Source organism: Chiloscyllium plagiosum, chromosome 48 (assembly GCF_004010195.1).
Source record: "Chiloscyllium plagiosum isolate BGI_BamShark_2017 chromosome 48, ASM401019v2, whole genome shotgun sequence".
Taxonomy (NCBI): Eukaryota; Metazoa; Chordata; class Chondrichthyes; order Orectolobiformes; family Hemiscylliidae; genus Chiloscyllium; species Chiloscyllium plagiosum.
The window spans coordinates 14864-35308 of record NC_057757.1 but is presented as its reverse complement, the minus strand read 5'-3'; the positions used below and the strand labels follow the sequence as shown (position 1 = coordinate 35308).

Below are 20445 nucleotides of genomic sequence, written 5' to 3'. Positions count from 1 at the left end.
AAGGAATATTATCCAATGAAGAGATGACAAGCAGTTCTGTGCTCCCAGCCAGAAGCTACACTTTCGACAGTGCAGGCCAGAGATAGAGCCCAAACCTGGAATACCTCATCCTAGTAAACATGCTGCTCCATTTAATAAAGTTAGATGAAATCTACTCCCTTTTAAAGATGAGGTACTGGCTTCAATGTAATGGACTGAAAATTGGTCACTTTGTCTCTGACAGTAGTCCCCCTGATATCCACGGTATGTGACAGCATGTATGGAGGTAGGACAAGTGGGTTTAGTTTGGTCCCAGTAGATGACCTTGGAACCGAGCTACAGGTGAACCCCTGACAGTAACAACAGGCGAGAGATATCTGTACCTCGACAGGACCCTCGAGCAGGGTGGGATGTTTGAACTCCACGTACTCCCCATCAGCAGCAAACATTCCGGCAGCTTCCATTTTGGCGGTGGTTCCAACCTGGAAAGACAGGTCACAGGGATGGGAATCTGTACACTCAGCAGTCACAGTTACAGTGCTATCTGGAGATCACCAGGTCAAGGTCACCATGGCAATATGCAGGATAGGACCAGGAAAATAAAATGCCCAGTAAGGGCAGCACGATGGCTCAGTGGTTAGCACTGCTGCCTCACAGCGCCAGGGTGGATCCCACCCTCAGTGAACTGTGTGGAGTTTGCACATTCTCCCCCCGTGTCTGTGTGGGTTTCCTCTGGGTGCTCCGGTTTCCTACCACAGTCCAAAGATGTGCAGCTTAGATTGGATCATTCCTGGGAAATTGCCCGTAGTGTTAGGTGCATTAGTCAGGGGAAATGTAGAGAAATAAGGGAATGGGTCTGGGTGGGATTCTCTCCGGAGAGTTGGTACGGACTTGCTGGGCTGAAGGGCCTGTTTTAAGGTGGTCAGTCAGGATGTTGTACCTGTCTAAATGGTCAATGTTTAGCTTCACAGGAGGGAACCACTCACTGCTACGTGGTCTGGTCTGTGCCTCTCAACACCCTTTCATTCCCACAGTTCCATAAACGTGATGAGGCCAGCTCCTCTGAGACAATATAAGCTTACCTTGAACCCTGAGGGAGAGGTGGGGGTGGGGAGAGCAGGAGGGCCCACACTGGAGAGCAGTAAGGGGCACACACAAGATCAGGAGGAGTTGCGGATGAGAGCAGGTGAGGCCACATGTGAGACAACAGAGGTTGGTGTGAGCAGATTGGGACAGATCTGCACTGGGCTGTAATGCAGCAAAATACTTGACCAGCACTTGATGGTCAGGTCTGCACGGAAGTAGCAGATATACACCAAATAGCAACCGAGAAACCCAGAGCTGGCCGTGGCAGGTGAGTGATGCTACCTTTTGCATTTTGAGGCTTTTGATGTTGTCAAAGCATTTCTTCATGTGGGGTTGCACCGCTGGCGGGTTACGGGACTGGCCCAAGATCTCCAGCAGGTCATCATTGGACAGGAAGTAGAAACGTGGAAAGATTTGGCGTTTGGTTTCCAGGTACATGTCCAGCGACTTCTCAATCTCTTCCAGTTTTGCATTCATACCATTCAATGAGTCCAGCAGACCTGCGCAAAGTAACGACGACAGCTAATGTATTCACTTTAAGAACTGGCAGGTGTCCAAGCAAGAATGATAAAGGAAAGGCATGGAGTGGGTGGCAGCGAGGGGGAAGGGGGGTGGCAGCGAGGTGGGGGCGGAGGAGTGGTTAATACAGCAGCAACGGTACAATTGATGTTCTACAAACTTCAGAGTGTGGAGGGATGGGGCAGGGTTAAGTGGACTATTTAGGGACTCCCAGAGAGCAGGAACTAGGGGCTGGAATGGAGTGCTAGCATTGGTTCAGGGGGATAAGAGATAGGACATGCAAACAGTGGGTATCAATACCAATTCCTGTCTGACTTTCATCCTCCAGGGCTAACCGTCCCTCCATTTCAGTGCTTGTTCTGTTTTGCTACGGTCCAGTTTCATGGCTGATGGCTTTGCTGTAAGTTCCCAATCTTGGTCTGGACCACAATCCCTACTCCTTCCCCCGCGTAGCTTCCCGACATCTGCCTTATCAAACTTTTCAATTATCCGAAATAATTAAATCTTCCTTGAATTCCCAAGGATGAGGAGTACGAGCCAAGCTATTAACAAGGAATAAATTAATCCCTGGTTCTGACTCTGGCAAACTTCCAATGCACACCTATCTGAGGCGCAGTGCCAAGACATGAGCACACCTGGATGATGGGTTCCTCGAAGAGCATTGGGTTCCTGGATCAGACGATGCATTATGACCTTCCACTGTACGTCAATGTTCTCAAACTCCGCTGACTCCCGAGGAAGCTGTTTTCTAATGTCCTCCCCAAGGAAAATATTCTGTAGCAAACAAAAAAACAGGAGCTTTTTATGCACCATTACTACCATCTGAATGGCTCACAGCATCTCATTAGTGTGCTCAGGATTTCTCTTGTGGCTACAATACTGGCCATTATTGGGGTACAGATTGGAAACTGAAACTAAGGCCTTCAGTGTGTCTGTACGGGTCAGTATCAGGCAGAATATTCATCTTCTGGTGTAAACTGCCTAGCCATGCCTGTATCTGCCTGCTGGGTACAGTATAAATAAACTCTGCCAACACGTTACCACCTTGGAACCTGCGGAATTCCCACTCAGTTGCTGGATTGAAGGATATTGGTGGAAAGAGTCTTTCTCAGCAGTTGGCTCACAAGCCTGTACACTGCTATGAAACATGGAGAAAGGTTTAAACACCTCACTTTGAGCAGCTGAGAAATGGACCCAAGACCTTTTACAGAAAAAAAACCCATCTGCCCTCTCAGTAGAGTCATAGAGTCATCGAGATGTACAGCACAGAAACAAACCCTTCGTTCCAACTCATTCATGCCGACCAGCTATCCTAACCTAATCTAGTCCCATTTGCCAGCATTTGGCCCCTATCCCTCTAAACTCTTCCTATTCATATACCCATGCAGATGCCTTTTAAATGTTGTAATTGTACCAGTCTTCACCACTTCCTCCTGCAGCTCATTCCATACACGTACCACCCTCTGTGTGAAAAAGCTGCTCCTTAGGTGCCTTTTATATCTTTCCCCTCTCACCCTAAACCTATGCCCTCTAGTTCTGGACTCCCCCACCTCAGGGGGGATTTATCCTATCCATGTCCACCCCATGATTTTGTAAACCTCTATAAGGTCACCCCTCAGCCTCCGACCCTCCAGGGAAAACAGCCCCAGCCTGTTCAGCCTCTCCCTGTAGCTCAAACCCTCCAATCCTGGCAACATCCTTGTAAATCTTTTCTGAACCCTTTCAAGTTTCACAACATCTTTCCGATAGGCAGGAGACTGGAATTACATGCAATATTCCAACAGTGGCCTAACCAATGTCCTGTACAGCCGCAACATGGCCTCCCAACTCGTACATTCAACGCAGAAAGGAGTCCAGGGTCACTACTTTGAAGAGGAGCTAAGGAGCTCTCCCAAGGTCTGGGGTCAATATTCATTCCTCGACCAACATTACTAAAGCAGTTGATCAGCTCACTGTCACATTGCTGATTTTGGGTGCTTCCTGTCTGTGAATTCGCTGTCACTGTTCTTTCTTTAACATCACTGCAAGCATGTAATTGGTTTAGAAGTGCTTTGGGATGCCCTTCCACAAAATGAAACAGGGCAGTGTATTCATTCTGAAAAATTAGTCACCGACTGCAATAGATTTGTGAAGGTGCCAGTTACCTCCAGGTACAGCCACTGCCTCTGTACAGTCAGGATCATTTCGATCACCTCAAGAATCAGAGAGAGGCACCGTTCCCAATAATCCACTTGTTTGTCAAATGCCCTCAAATAGGGAGAAGCTTTCATGGTCGACAATGTCAGCTGGTTTTCCTCCAAGACCTGAAAGATTTCATCGGTTCCCCTGTGTATAAAAAGAAATGTATTAATATCAACAGGGCAACAGGTGGCATCCACCAGGCAGGGGCTTGGTTCTCAGTCTGGTATTTTGAGGGGTTATCTGAGGGAGGGACAGTCTCCATGCAAGAGCCAGGGGTAGCTGGCAGGCACATCTGCAGCAGATCATCCATCGCCAACACCAGCAGGGTGGCTTGCAATTAACTGCCTGCCTGCAGTCAGCATGTATCCCACGCAGTCAGTAGGCCATCCGTGCCCCATGTTTCAGCAACTAGCTGTTCACCTGCCAACTATTAATATCATCCAGCAGGCCACATGCACGAGAGGCACAAATTACATGGGAGTGGCAGACATTTGCTCTGAACAACCACTGCACAAGTTACAAATTAGACCGACCTACTGAATCTGGCCAGATTCAAACCACGAAGCATCTTAAAGCAGCAGTGAAACAGCTGTTACTGGTTTGTACAACAGTCTCACTTTTCAGCCTTTGGCCACTCGTTGGCCGGGTTTTCTGACTGCTGATATTTTTTTTACAAATTAATAAGTAAGCTTTGAGTAAGAACTAGGATTTTCATCTGTGCTCGAAAGGCTTACTGCTACTTTCTGTGTGCGTTGCATGCTAACCTGGTTTCTTGTTTGCTACGTACTCAGGCAAAGTCTAAAGAGCTTGGTTTGATTTTATTTTTGAGAGATTTTTTTATCCACCCTCCCACTTCTGACCATTCTGACAGTAAACATGATATAGAATATAGAAACAGAAGATTCAGCTGAAATGATCTGTGCAGTTTCTGCTCTGTGCAAGCCCCTTCCCAGTTTTATTATCTGATCTCACCCTATGAACAAAATATTCTATTGTTTCCTTCGTTATGTGCTTCCATAGCTTGCCTTTAGTTACATCGATCACCCACTCCATGTTGCACATTCTCATCAATGTCCCAGTGAAGGATTCTCCTGGATAAGGGCAGCTACCTTCAGCATTCAGTTCAGACAAGCCAGATTACTCAGGAAGGGTCACTGGACCCAAAACATTAACTCTGATTTCTCTCCACAGCTGCTGCCAGACCCGTTGAGCTTTTCCGGCAATTTCTGTTTCCATTGCACAGCTAAAAGCTTCAATTCACAGATGTGGCACATCTTTTCTATCCTTATTCTAATGCACCACAGTGCTGAAATTCCCTGACTGTGACCACTGCTCCATTTAGGGGAATGATTTCCAGTCCAATACACCCAGAGCATTGGCAAAACATATTCTATTTGCAAGATTTGCAAGGTCGGAGAGGCGGGTGGAGTGGATAGGTGGGAAGGAAGATTGGCAGATAGGACAGGTCATGAGGATGATGCTGAGCTGGCAGGTCGGAACTGGGGTAAGGTGGGGGAAGGGGAAATGAGGAAACTGGTGAAGTCCACTCTCCACCCTCCTCCCTCCTCCTATCACCTTCATCTCCACCTCCGTGCACCTATTGCACTCTTTGCTACCTTCTCCCCAGCCCCACCCTCCTCCCATTTATCTCTCCACCCCCGAGGCTCCCAGCCTCATTCCTGATGAAGGGCTCCTGTCCAAAACATTGATTTTCCTGCCCCTCAGATGCTGCCTGACCTGCTGTGCTTTTCCAGCACCACTCTAATCTTGATACTGAGATAGTTCAGCTCCCAAGAAATAGTTTAGTTCATTTAACATAACTAATGGCACTAAAGAAATGGGAAATGTTGCCTTTGTTAAGTACCTACCTGAGTTTATAATGCCCTTTGTCCTTGTAAGGCATGAGATCAAGAACTGTAACTTCCCAGGTTTTCTTTATTCCTTCCAAAGCCTGTTGAGAGAGAACCCCATTGAAGATCAGTTTAATTTGCTGTTAAAACTGGAGACTACAAATGCAGCCTCATTACCAACCAGCCTCACTGATGTCATGAGCTCATCCTCATTGATAAACAATTAGTTTAGGACGGGTTGGACCAAAGGGTCTGTTTCCATGATATACATGCTGAAGGGGCAGCACAGTGGCTCAGCGGTTATCACGGCTACCAATTTCAGCTGACCACTGCACCAGGGGTGTCACCAGATCCTTCAGTCTCCCTAATATCCTGAGTCCTTTCCTGCAGGTACTATGTTATTCCTCTGGCTCTCAGTCACCAGGCTGACACCTCAGCCCAAATGACCATTTGCTTTAGGTCACTGATTTTGGTCGAGGTTTGACCAAGGGTGACAGCTAGTCAGAAATGCAGCCATTCCCCAGCAGAATGGCCATGATGCTTTGGCACATGTAGGGCATCAAATCCACTGCTGACCTTGGAAAAGGAGCACAAAGCCTGGTCAGCATTAGAGTTCATAGAATCACAGAATCCCTGCAGTATGGAAGCAGGCCATTCAACCCTCCAAACAGCATTCCACCCAGACTCTACCCCCTACCCTATCCTTGTTGCCCTGCATTTCCCATGGTGAATTCATCTAGCCTGCAAATTCCTGGACACTATGGGGTAGTTCAGCATGGCCAATCCACCCTAACCCCCTGCACATCTTTGGACTGTGGGAGGAAACTGGAGCAGCTGGAGGAAACTCACACAGACCTGGGGAGAATGTGCAAACTCCTCGCAGACAATTTCCCAGGGCTGGAATTGAACCGCTGGTGCTGTGAAGCAGCAGTGCTAATCACTGAGCCACCATGCTGCCTATATGGCACAGAAACAGACCCTTCAGTCCAACTCGTCCTTGCCGACCAGATATCTTAAATATACCTATTCCTATTTGCCAGCAGTATCCCTCGAAACCCCTCCCATGCATGTATCCAGGTGCCTGTTAAATGTTATAATTGTACCAGCCTCCACCATTTCCTCTGACAGCTAGTTCCACACAAACAGCACCCTCTGTGTGAAAAGTTGACCCTTAGGTTCATTTTCAATCTTTCCTCTCTCATCTGAAACCTATTCCCTCGGGTTTTGCACTCCCCTATTCTGGGAAAAACACCTTGGCTATTCACCCTATCTATGTCCCTCATCACCAGAGGTGCAAGTGTTGGAGTGGGGGGAAGAAAGTTAGAAATCTCACACCAGGTTATAATCCAACAGGTTTATTTGGAAGCACTAGCTTTCAGAGCACTGCTCCTTCCTCAGGTGGCAAGGAGTGGTGCTCTGAAAGCTCGTGCTACCAAGTAAACCTGGTGGATTTATAATTTGATGCTGTGTGATTTTTATCCATGCCCCTAATGATTTTATAAACCTCTATGAGGTCACCTCTCAGCCTCCAACAACATCTTGCATGTTTCCGATAGCTCAGAGTATGAAGAAGCCACAGAACTGTCATGCAGCCCATCATTAGAGGATTGAACAAATCACTTGCTGTCTCAGAGGCTGGTGGAAGATTCACTTCTCCACAGGACTGAAATGTGAGCCAATGTTGACACTGAAAGGTTACCGGCAATCACAGGTAAAGCTCACATTGAGTGAAAGATTGGAGGGAATGGGACTTGCTGAAGTTAAATGCTAGAAACCATTTGGATGCTACGTTGCTGTGCCTACCATTTCGATGGAGAGCTCTTTCGTAGCTGCAGATGAGATGCTGTTGATTGCATCAGCGTGTTGCTCCAAGCCCAGCTCAATGATTTTCTCCAGGGTGAAATCATCACTAGTATGGTCAAATATTTTCTGCACCTCATCCTTAATGCTGTTCCAGTGTCTGGAAGATAATTACAGAAAGCACATGAGTAACAGGTTCCACTGCGACTTAAAAAGGGCAAGTTTGTAGTTCGCAACCCACACCCGATTAGTGGGGTGAGATTGGAAACAAAGGGACATTTCCAAACCAGTAGCCAGTTAGGTAGCATTCCAAGCATCAGAGGATGATCTGTTCAAGTTGCACTCCAGAGATCTGAGACCTAAGCTAGTCTTACATTCCAAGAAGAGTGCCTCAATGTCAGATGGACATTGCGAGAAGAGTGCCTCAATGTCAGATGGACAGAACTGGAGGTCCACTGCACTGTCAAAGGATCAAGACAGAAAGAGTGCCTCACTGTCAGAAAGTCAGTGTGATGCACCCTTAGCACTGTTGTAGAGTCAGTCTGAGGAACCACAGCACGGTCAGAGGGTCAATGCTGAGGGAACATGGCACGGTCAGACGGTCATTGATGAGGGAGAGCCGCACTGTCATAGAGTCAGTGCTGAGGGAATGTCATACAGTTGGAGGGTCAGTGCAGAGGGAGTGCCACACTGTCAGAGGGTCAGCGCTGAGGGAGTGCCGCACTGTCAGAGGGTCAGTGCTGAGGGAGTGCCGCACTGTCAGAGGGTCAGTGCTGAGGGAGTGCCGCTCTGTCAAAGGGTCAGTGCTGAGGGAGTGCCGCACTGTCAGAGGGTGAATGCAGAGGGAGTGATGCACCATCAGAGGGTCAGTGCAGAGGGAGTGCCACACTGTCAGAGAGTCAGTGCTGAGGGAGTGCCGCACTGTCAGAGGGTCAGTGCTGAGGGAGTGATGCACCGTCAGAGGGTCAGTGCAGAGGGAGTGCCACACTGTCAGAGGGTCAGTGCTGAGGGAGTGATGCACCGTCAGAGGGTCAGTGCAGAGGGAGTGCCACACTGTCAGAGGGTCAGTGCTGAGGGAGTGCTGCACTGTCAGAGGGTCAATGCAGAGGGAGTGCCACACTGTCAGAGGGTCAGTGCTGAGGGAGTGCTGCACTGTCAGAGGGTCAATGCAGAGGGAGTGCCACACTGTCAGAGGGTCAGTGCTGAGGGAGTGCTGCACTGTCAGAGGGTCAGTGCAGAGGGAGTGCTACACTGTCGGAGGGTCAATGCTGAGGGAGTGATGCACCAGAGGGGCAGTGCAGAGGAAGTGCTACACTGTCGGAGGGTCAGTGCTGAGGGAGTGCTGCACTGTCAGATGGTCAGTACTGAGGGAGTGCCGCACTGTCAGAGCATCAGCGCTGAGGGAACTCCACACTGTCAGAGGGTCAGTGCTGAGGGAGCGCCGCACTGTCGGAGGGTCGGTGCTGAAGGAGAGCCGCACTGTCAGAGGGTCAATGCTGAGAGAGTGGGCACTGTCAGAGGGTCAGTGCTGAGGGAGCGCTGCACTGTCGGAGGGTCAATGCTGAGGGAGCGCCGCACTGTCGGAGGGTCAGTGCCGAGGGAGCGCCGCACTGTCGGAGGGTCAATGCTGAGGGAGCACCGCACTGTCGGAGGGTCAGAGCTGAGGGAGCACCACACTGTCGGAGGGTCAGTGCTGAGGGAGCACCGCACTGTCGGAGGGTCAGTGCTGAGGGAGCGCCGCACTGTCGGAGGGCCAGTGCTGAGGGAGCGCCGCACTATCTGACAAGCAGCATTGATGAAGCGCCACAAAGTTGGACGCGTCTCACCTCTGACAAGAAACTAATCTGCTTGTTCAGGTAAATGTTAAAGAAATTGTTGACAGGAGCTCACAGAGAAACAGGGAAGTATCTGCCTGATGTCCTGGGCCAATACTTTATCTCAACCAAAATAACTCCAAAGTAGTTGAATGGATCATCATCATGTTTCTCCTGGGAGAATGCTGTGTACAAATTATCAATCACTTTTCTCACATTATGACAATGTTTTAAAAGTACTTACTTGTAAAGCACTTGGGCTGTTGTGAAACATGCCACAAAATTGCAAGGTTTTTCAGTAGTGAAGGCATGACTTGATGGATTAAGATAATATAAAATCCACAAGCCACATTCTATCTACAATTCCTGAAGAAAGACTATGGGGCAGTTTTAACCGTTTAATAGGTTATGGGCAGCACGGTGGGTCAGTGGTTAGCACTGCTGCCTCACAGCACCAGGGTCCTGGATTCGATTCCTACCTGTCTGTGTGGAGTTTGCACATTCTCCCCGTGTCTGTGTGGGTTTCCTCCGGGTGCTCTGGTTTCCTCCCACAATCCGAAGGTTAGGTGAATTGGCCATGCTAAATTGCCTGCAGTGTTAGGTGCGTTAGTCAGGGGTAAATATAGGGTTGGGGAATGGGTTTGGGTGGGTTACTCTTTGGAGCGGCGGTGTGGACTTGTTGGGCTGAAGGGCCTGTTTCCACACTGTAGAGAATCTAATCTAATCTATGCAGACTGTCTTTCAGAAGTTACAAGTACATTACCTGCATAATCACTTGTCAGAAAATACTGGAAAACAGAAAAACATGATGATGGAGTCACAAGGTTTCACTGCAGGAAACTCCTTCTTTAAAAACAATAGCCTCCGAGCCCCTTTTACTGCTTTTCTCAGCCTCTGGCTCTTAGGCCCCACTAGATGGTAGCTAACCCTGATCTTAAACAGGTAGTAAACTGCAGATGAAGTTTTAGTAACTGAAGTGAAAAGGTGTGTTCTTTCAAGTAACCATGATGGGTTAACAATAAAGGAGGAATAACTTTCCAAACTCACCTGTCGCGCATGGCTGGATTTCTCAAGTCTGTAATCAGTGGCATTGTCTTCTTAAACTGCTGAACCTTGTTCTTTGATGCAGTTACAATGTCCCAGTTCTTATCCTACAAAGTATAACAGAAGCATGCGATTAGCTATTTTCGCTCTGAATAGTGACAGCTGCGAATTACAGATACCTGAGAAACTAGCATCGCCTGCCTTTGTTTATAGGCATCCTGAGTTTTGAAACAGTGATCAAACCAACAGTAAGATCCCACAGTGGGAAAAGGAAACTCTTCTCAGCATCTACAATGACTAAGAAACCTGCCATTCCTGAGACACAGCTTTGAGAGCTTTCAATGTCGGAGGTAGTAGGGAGACTTCTGTCACTGTGCATGTGATGAGTGAGAGTGTATGTGTGTGCACGCGTACATGCACACGTGTGTCTGTGTGCGTGCGTACCTGTGTGTGCATGCCTGTGTGTGTGCATGTGTGTTTGTCTGTTGCCTGTGTGCGTGTGTGCGCATGTTCATGTGTGCACATCTGCATGTGTGTGTGTGCATAATGGTGTGTGTAGGTGCTTGTCTGTGTGCATGTGCGTGTGTGTGTGTGTCTGTGTGTGTGTTGGAGAGAACAGAAAGGAATCTTGTTACAAGGGGGAGCACCAGTGATGCTGACAATGAAAGGAGTTACAACAACTTTGTAATAACTTGTGTGAACTCGATGTTAATAGGGCTTGGTACATGGAAGCACTGAACTACCCATGGTTACACAGTATGTCAGCCTTATGTCTCCTTGGTCATCAACATTAAACTGAATTTTTGCAAAGACCAATAGGATCTTGAACACAGCCAAAAGAGAATCAGAGCCCCATGTCTTGAAGTCCTGCTTCCTTACCTGTTCTCCTGATATTTTCATCATGTGGGGAGAGGGACAGTGGGGGATTAGAAACAGTGGGGAGAAAAACTGAGGGTACTTGTAATTAGATTTAAAAAAGATGTTATAGTGCAACAGATTTGAAACAGATCCATTGTCACTAACGGGATATCCGAAACATGTTTACGTTTTTCAGAAAACGCTCTAACTGAATTGTTTGGAGAGGCAGTATGCGTTTTTGTTTAGCTTCATGTGCGTCCTTAGGAGAGGTCAGATACCCTTTGGAAATATAAAAAGTAGAATGATTGTATGTAAAACATGAATAAACTTATTATAACTATCAAGCTGTCATGGCTAAATCTTCCAGAAACTGTCAGGGCATTTATATGTCCCCTGGTCTATGCAGTTTTAAAACAAATAGTAGTTTAAAGGCCTGCTATTTCATTGCCTGTTGCTATAAAGTGGATGGCTTCAGAAGGTTTGTACTGTATGAATCATTTACAACCTACTGTTGTCAGAGCAGGTGCCTCTCGTTCACTACTTGATTGACAGCTACAAGTGGTTATAACATCCTTGAGGTAGGATGATAAATGCAACTTTCCTTTCACATAAGAATTCAAGAATTTGAATGAAATGTGTCTCAGAGAGATTAGTTAGTTGAAAGAATGAAAATGCAGCGAATGAATTATTGTAAATCAGTGATTCTTTTTAAATAAAGTCTGCAGTGGACATATAGAAATTCAATTTAGTTTAATCAGAACCAGGAGAGTGTGATGGGCAGGTGCTTTTTTCTCAACCCCCCCCCCCCCCCCCCCCCAGCTGGCAGTCCTTGTGTCTGGAAACAGAGATGTCCAGAACCCAAACTAACCCCTACCCCCACCCCAATATCACCAAGACTGGCCTTTCACACAAACCCCCTCCACAGCCAGCAGTCCTTGTGTCTGTTTACAGAGATGGCCAGAACCTACACTAACTCCATCCAACCAAAATGGGAACATCCTGGGAGCATTCTCCCTGATTGGGTTTGCAGAGTGGGTGACTTCTCAAGATCATCACACTCCACGCTGGCAATGGCAGCCTGTGCTGCACAGGAAGACTCAGGATTCTGACCTGGACACTGGGTTTCTGCTTTCTCTGGGCCCTGGTCTCAGCCAGACACTGAATCACAGAATTCCTATGCTGTGGAAGCAGGCCATTTGGCCTATCAAGTCCACATTGCCACTTCTAAGAGCATCCAACCCAGACCAAGACCAACTCTCCTACCCCATCTCCATATCTCTGTGTTTCCAATGGCCAATCCACCCTAACCTGCACATCCCTGGGCACTATGGGACAATTTCCCACGGCCAATCCACCCTAACCTGCACATCCCTGGGCACTATGGGACAATTTCCCATGGCCAATCCACCCTAACCTGCACATCCCTGGACACTATGGGACAATTTCCCATGGCCATTCCACCCGAACCTGCACATCTCTGGGCACTAGGGGACAATTTCCCATGGCCAACCCACCCTAACCTGCACATCCCTGGGCACTATGGGACAATTTTCCATGGCTAATCCACCCGAACCTGCACATCCCTGGGCACTATGAGACAATTTCCCATGGCCAATCCACCCTAACCTGCACATCCCTGGACACTATGAGACAATTTCCTATGGTCAATCCACCCTAACCTGCACATCCCTGGGCACTATGGGACAATTTCCCATGGCCAATCCACCCTAACCTGCACATCCCTGGACACTTTGGGACAATTTCCCATGGCCAATCCACCCTAACCAGCACATCCCTGGACTCTATGGGACAATTTCCCATGGCCATTCCACCCTAACCTGCACATCCCTGGACTCTATGGGACAATTTCCCATGGCCATTCCACCCTAATCTGCACATCCCGGACACTTTGGGACAATTTCCCATGGCCAATCCACCCTAACCTGCACATCCCTGGACACTATGGGACAATTTCCCATGGCCATTCCACCTTAACCTGCACATCTCTGGGCACTAGGGGACAATTTCCTATGGCCAACCCACCCTAACCTGCACATCCTTGGACACTATGGGACAATTTCCCATGGCAAATCCACCCTAACCTGCACATCCCTGGACACTATGGGACAATTTCCCATGGCCAATCCGCCATAACCTACACATCCCTGGACACTATGGGACAATTTCCAATGGCCAATCCATCCTAACCTCCACATCCCTGGACACTATGGGACAATTTCCCATGGCCAATCAACCCTAAACTGCACATCCCTGGACACTATGGGACAATTTCCCATGGCCAATCCACCCGAACCGACACACCCTGGACACTATGGGACAATTTCCCATGGCCAATCCACCCTACCCTGCATATCCCTGGACGTTATGGGACAATTTCCCATGGCCAATCCACCCTAACCGACACATCCCTGGACACTATGGGACAATTTCCCATGGCCAATCCATCCTAACCTGCACATCCCTGGACACTATGGGATAATTTCCCAGGGCCAATCCACCCTAAACTGCACATCCCTGGTCACTATGGGACAATTTCCCATGGCCAATCCACCCTAATCTGCACATCCTTGGACAATATGGGACAATTTCCCATGGCCAATCCACCCTAACCTGCACATCCCTGGACACTATGCGACAATTTCCCATAACCAATCCACCCTAACCAACACATCCCTAGACATTATGGGACAATTTCCCATGGCCAATCTACCCTAACCAGCATATCCCTAGACACTATGGGACAATTTCCCGTGGCCAATCCACCCTAATCTGCACATCCCTGGCACTATGGGACAATTTCCTATGGTCAATCCAACATAACGACGCATCCCTGAACACTAAGGGACAATTTCCCATGGTCAATCTACCCTAACCAGCATATCCCTAGACATTAAGGGACAATTTCCCATGGCCAGTCCACCCGAATATGCACATCTCTGGCCACTATGGGACAATTTCCCATTGCCAATCCACCCGAATCTGCACATCCCTGGACACTATGGGACAATTTCCCATGGCCAATCCACCCTAAACTACACATCACTGGATGCCATGGGACAATTTCCCAAAAACAATCCACCCTAACGTACACATCCCTGGACACTATGGGACAATTTCCCATGGCCAATCCACCCTAACCTGCACATCCCTGGGCACTATGGGACAATTTCCCACGGCCAATCCACCCTAACCTGCACATCCCTGGACACTATGGGACAATTTCCTATGGCCAGTCCACCCTAACGACGCATCCCTGGACACTAAGGGACAATTTCCCATGGCCAATCTACCCTAACCAGCACATCCCTGGTCACTATGGGACAATTTTCCATGGACAATCCACCCTAACCTGCACATCCCTGGTCACTATGGGACAATTTTCCATGGACAATCCACCCTAACCTGCACATCTCTGGGCACAATGGGACAATTTCCCATGGCCAATCCACCTTAACCAGCACACCCTAGGCACTATGGGACAATTTCCCATGGCCAATCTATCCTAACCTGCACGTTCCAGGACACGATGGGATAATTTCCCATGGCCAATCCACCCTAACCTGCACATCCCTGGGCACTATGGGACAATTTCCCATGGCCAATCTAGCCGGACCTGCACATCTCTGGACACTGTGGGACAATTTCCCATGGCCAGTCCACGATAACCTGCACATCTCTGGACACTATGGGACAATTTCCCATGGCCAATTCACCCTAACCTGCACATCCCTGGGCACTATGCGACAATTTCCTATGGTCAATCCACCCTAACGTACGCATCCCTGGACACTATGGTACAATTTCCCATGGCCAGTCCTTCCTAACATGCACATCCATGGACACTAAAGGACAATTTCCCATGGCCAACCCACTCTAACCTGCACATGCCTGGGCACTATGGGACACTTTCCCATGGTCAATCCACCATAACCTGCACATCCCTGGACACTTAGGGACAATTTCTCATGGCCAACCTACCCGAACCTGCACATCCCTGGACACTGGGCGACAATTTCCCATGGCCAATCCACGCTAACCTGCACATCTCTGGACACTGTATGATAAATTAGCATGGCCATTCCAACCTAACCTGCACATCCCTGGACACCGGAAACTCACATTTACACAGGGGCGGGGGCAGGGGTGGGGAAACATGCAAACTCTGCACAGACAGTCAGCCGAAGGTGGAATTAAACCTGGGTCCCTGGCACTGTGAGCCAGCAGTGCTAACCACTGAGTCATTCTGCCACTCTGCCCCTCTAAGGAAGCTCTTTGGTTATGCAGGCACCATCCATTTAACATGCATTGTGGTTTCAGAGTGCTCCTTGTATAATTCGCTACACAAGATGTTTGAATCTATCCACAGGTGCCCATTTTGTAGGAATGCTTGTTTACATAGGTTTCACTCGCTATTCCGTTGTACCAGCACAAGGGGATTTTTGTCCATCAGTTAATGTTTATAAACCAAATCAGTGCAACAAACGAAAGTTCTGTTTGGGTTTTGTTGGTGTGTTTTTGCCAGATACCATCTGCTTGAGTTCCTGCAGTATCAGAGCCAACAAATGCAGCACCACCTGCAGAGAAGTGGAACTTGGACAATATAGACTGTGACTTGCTCTGGTGGAGAGAGGATTGACTAATGTTGGTGCTACAATGAAAGTAACAGCTTCCTCCTCTTCCAAAAATAAAAGTGGAGGTCAGACGACACCGGGCTATAGTCCAATAGGTTTATTGAAAGCAGACGCTTTTGGAGCAGTGCCCCACCATCAGGTCACCTGACAAAGGGGTAGCGCTCCGAAAGCTTGTGATTTAAAATAAATCTGTTGGACTATAACCTGATGTAATCTGACTTCTGACCTTGTCCACCCCCCTTCCAACACTGGCACCACCATATCAAAAATAAGCTTGGCACAGCTTCCTTTCTTTTGGTAGAGGTGGGTAGTACACGACTCAACTGTGATCGAGAGAAGCAGGAAACTCAAACTGGGGCAAATAGAGTGTTTAGTTGATATATCCATATGAATGTGGACATAATGAGCGGCTATGATACCAGGGATGGGGGAACTGGAAGGGCAGGTAGTCATCTCGGCTGGCAGCAGGGAGATTCTTACCCTTTTCCAGCCACTTCTGGACAGGGATTGCCAAATTGGATCCCTCCAACACATCACCAATTAGTGCCATTCAGTAATCAATTCATGAAGACTTAAGGGTCACTTCACGTCATTACCATGATTGATGTTGTCCCCAGCAGATATCCTTCCCAACTGGTACAGTGGACCCACCGGACTGAGGGGTTAGCAAGGTCTCTAGCTCCTCAATCTAGGGCTGTGACCCACATCCTGCTAACCTGCCATTGTGAACAGCCACCTACCTTGCTTACCAGCACAGGGCCTTGGCAATGCCCTGACACTAGCACCTTTGGATTCTGAGAAGGCTTTACTACTCACAAGGGCTGCTGGCTTCTGATTGGCTGGCCATCTGAGGCCGAGTGCCAGGTGACTAAAGCCTGCGTGACCACTGGTGGGCTTAGAGCTGACCAATGGCTATGGTTCTGGTTTCACCATTTACGTGTGGCACACACCACCACACTTGGAAGAAAATACCATCTCAATTTTTCATTGAAATAGGAAAAGGCAGGCATAGTTAGAGGGTGGAAGGAATTTCAGTGCACTCTCCTGTTTGCTCCCCACATTAACTTTAAACACATCCATTAAATGGGTTGGCAGCAATATGCATATATCCAGTCATGCTGAAAAACAAAGGGCTAAATACCTTGAGAATCTGGCTGAGCTTGTTCAGTTTCCTGAAATATCCCATAGCGGTGTTCTCCATAATCTGTGTCTGCAGAGAGCTGAACTTCCCTCCTTTCCACTCTACCCAAGATTCCTCCCATTGTTTGGTGACCTCCCAGGCTTGCTGCAGGAAATCCAGATCCTACAAACCAAAGCAAAGGCCAAAAGAAACAAAAACAGAAATTGCTGGAAAAGCTGAGAAGCATCCATGGAGACAGAAATTAGAATCAACGTTTCGGGTTAACTGATGGTAGCTCGGAAAATGGGGGTTTATACACAGAAGATAGGGTGCGGTGAGGCGGTAAAGAGTAAATGATAGGTAGGGATAGATCCCAGAGAAAGAGAAGAACAGTTGGACAGACAAAGGAGTGGAAAATAATCTGGATAGAACTGGGAACAGCTATTAATGGGGACAGTTAGTGGCTAACAATGGGCTGTGTGTAATATGTGGTTTCACACAGTAACAAGACTGAAAACAAAAAAATGCTGGAAATCACAGCAGATCAGGCAGCATCTGTGGAGAGACAGCAAGCTAACATTGAGTCCAGATGACTTCATCAGAACTGATGTGAAGTGTGATTAACAAGGCCTAGTGTGTGGGGCTTGGCTTAAGGGCATGTGGGAGCTCAAGTGGTTGAACTTGATACTGAGTCCAGGAGGTTCAAACGGTCTCTATGAAGTGTCAATCACACATTAATCAAATTATCAGCGTCAGGAGGGTCAGTAATTGAGGGAGACAGCCTGAAGGCAATGGGAAAAAGAATTAACAGGAAGCCACGAATGCGACTTTCATGTAAACACAGTGAGTTGCTGTGATCTGGAACACAGAAACAGATTCAACCTTTTCCAAATAAAAACCAAAGGAACTGCAGATGCTGGAAATCAGAAACAAAAACAGAAAATGCTGGAAAAGCTCAGTAAGTCTGGCAGCACGTGCGGAGAGAAATTAGAGTTAATGTTTCAGGTCCAGTGACCCTTCCTTAGAACTGATGGTATCTGGGAAAAAGGTGGTTTTTATGCCTTCATTTCTGAGGAAGGGTCAATGAACCCAAAACATTAACTATGATTTCTTTCCACGTAATCTGTCAGACCTGCTGAACATTTCCAGCAATTTCTGTTCTTATTCAATCCTTTCCACTTCACTGGCAGGAGCAAATCTGCCAACCTTTACCCGATACAGCCTATATTTGATGCTTTGCCCATTCGGATTGACTCCTAACTCCACTCTAGGGCAGTTAGGGATGGGCAATGGGATGCTAGTCTGTCTAGCAACACTCATATCCTCTGAGCAAATATTTTGAGAAAGTAATTTCAAAGGGAACTGGATTAATACAATAACGGTAAATATGTAGGCCTAAGGGAGGGTGGGATGGAAGATTTGGGTAACACCTTTCAAGCAGCCAGTGTAGGCCCAATGGGCTGTGCTGCATTTCACTCCCTTACCTTCTCCAGATTTTGCAGCTCTTTGGACAAGGGTTGATCAATCTTGAAGACATTGAGGCCATTGCGAATGCTTTCTTCCTCTTGCTTGAGGAGGTTGAGATTATTTCGTAGTTCGCTGATCATGCTCAGGGCACTATCCGTGTTTATTGAACTGCTGAAGGGCCCTGAAAAGAGAAAAATGGCTGATGTTTCATGCTGTGGGAGGTCAGGGGCAACATGAGCAGGGTGATGGTGGAAGAAATCACTTCTGGACGACCAACATAGAGTCATAGAGATGTACAGCATGGACACAGACCCTTCGGTCCAACCTGTCCATGCTGACCAGATACCCCAACCCAATCTAGTCCCACCTGCCAGCACCCGTGCCATAGCCTTCCAAACCCCTCCTATTCATATACCCATCCAAATGCCTCTTAAATGTTGTAATTGTACCAGCCTCCACCACTTCCTCTGGCAGCTCATTCCATACACGTACCACCCTCTGTGTGAAAAAGTTGCCCCTTAGTCCACATTGTTCATTTAGCTACATCAGTGAGGAGAAAAACACCACATGGACTCTGAACTCCCTCCCAGAACTTGTGAATCAAATCTATTCTGTTTCGCGCCTCCCAGTGAAGCATTCACAAGCCAAAGAGTGAAGTAAACACTTCCTGAAACATACCAGTTAACACGTTCTGGTGCTCTTCTGTTAATGTGCATCCATATGATTTAGGTGTACTCCCATATGCCCCGTAAAAGGCAAGAACTAAACTGTTCAAATAGTTCAAATAAGATAAGTTCACTGGAAGCCAACCACCAATGACAATCAAGTGATTCTCACATCAAGACTAATATAAATCATAATTTGGAGATGCCGGCGTTGGACTGGGGTGTACAAAGTTAAAAACCACTACCACCTGATGAAGGAGCAGCGCTCCAAAAGCTAGTGCTTCCAATTAAACCTGTTGGACTATAACCTGGTGTTGTGTGATTTTTAACCTTAAATCATGTATCAGATACGGCTGAAAGACTAACGTTCACACAGGAATTACAAGGAACATGTCCAAGCATCTCTGCAAAAGCTCGAGCAAATTATCCAAATGGACATTCCCTTTACAGTAAAATAAAATAAAAAGGAGTGCCGCACTATCAGAGGGTCAGCGTTGAGGGAGTGCCGCACTCTCAGAGTGTCAGCGCTGAGGGAGTGCCGCACCCATCGGAGGGTGAGCACTGAGGGAGTCCAATACTGTCAAAAGGTCAGTGCTGAGGGAGCACCAGACTTTTGGAGGTCAGCGCTAAGGGAGTACCATAGTGTTGAAGGGTCAGCGCTGAGGGAGCACCGAACTATCGGAGGGTCAGTGCTGAGGGAGAGGGCTCTGTCGGAGAATCAGTGCTGAGGGAGCACCGCACTGTCAGAAGGTCAGTGCTGAGAGAGTGCCGTAGTGTTGGAGGGTCAGAACTGAGGGAGTGGGCACTGTCAGAGGGTCAGTGCAGCTGTGTCAGACAGAGAAAGGAGCAAGGTCTCCCTGAATGTCTCAAGGCAGCTAACAGCCAAGTAAGTAGTTTTGAAATATTGTTACTGCTGCAATGTAGTAATGCCAGAGACACATTACACAGAGTACGATCCCACAAGCAGCCATGTAATAATGATCAGGTCACTGTTATTTATGACATTGGTTGAGAGACAGAAATAAATATTGGCTGGTCTATTGATCATGAAATGCAGTCTTCTCTTTACCTGGGACTCTAAATGAATATTGTAGGGAAAGGCTGGATTGGGGTGGGTGGTGTGGGATCGCCTCTCTCCTCTTCTGCCTACCTCTCATGTTAAAATCTTCAATGGCATTATGAGTCTTCTTCTTCAGCTCTTCCGCAGAGTGGATGAGGCCACTTCTGAACTTCTCCTTTTGCCTCTTCAGCATGGCCTCACTGTCACTGATCACCTGTTGGTAGTTGAGCCATTCACCATTCATTGACTCCAGCCTCCGCTGGACCTGCATGAGAGAGGGAGGGAGAGAGAAACAGAACAATGTCAAAGTGTGGTCTAGCTCAACTCAGTGCTTGCCTTACAACTGTGGT

General features: G+C 47.8%; 1 protein-coding gene across 1 annotated transcript in view; it reads right to left on the bottom strand.

Annotated features, from left to right (window-relative positions):
• Window positions 1–20445, bottom strand: part of LOC122544440 (dynein axonemal heavy chain 2-like) — a gene marked incomplete at its 5' end in the record, with an annotated part of 71011 nt that overhangs the window by 36400 nt on the left and 14166 nt on the right. The window contains 10 exons of the mRNA XM_043683687.1: window positions 363–461; window positions 1348–1565; window positions 2220–2358; window positions 3729–3909; window positions 5634–5716; window positions 7419–7575; window positions 10277–10380; window positions 16925–17086; window positions 18388–18551; window positions 20186–20360. Of these exons, the coding sequence (XP_043539622.1) occupies window positions 363–461; window positions 1348–1565; window positions 2220–2358; window positions 3729–3909; window positions 5634–5716; window positions 7419–7575; window positions 10277–10380; window positions 16925–17086; window positions 18388–18551; window positions 20186–20360 (1482 nt within the window). The remainder of the gene's footprint in view (window positions 1–362; window positions 462–1347; window positions 1566–2219; window positions 2359–3728; window positions 3910–5633; window positions 5717–7418; window positions 7576–10276; window positions 10381–16924; window positions 17087–18387; window positions 18552–20185; window positions 20361–20445) is intronic.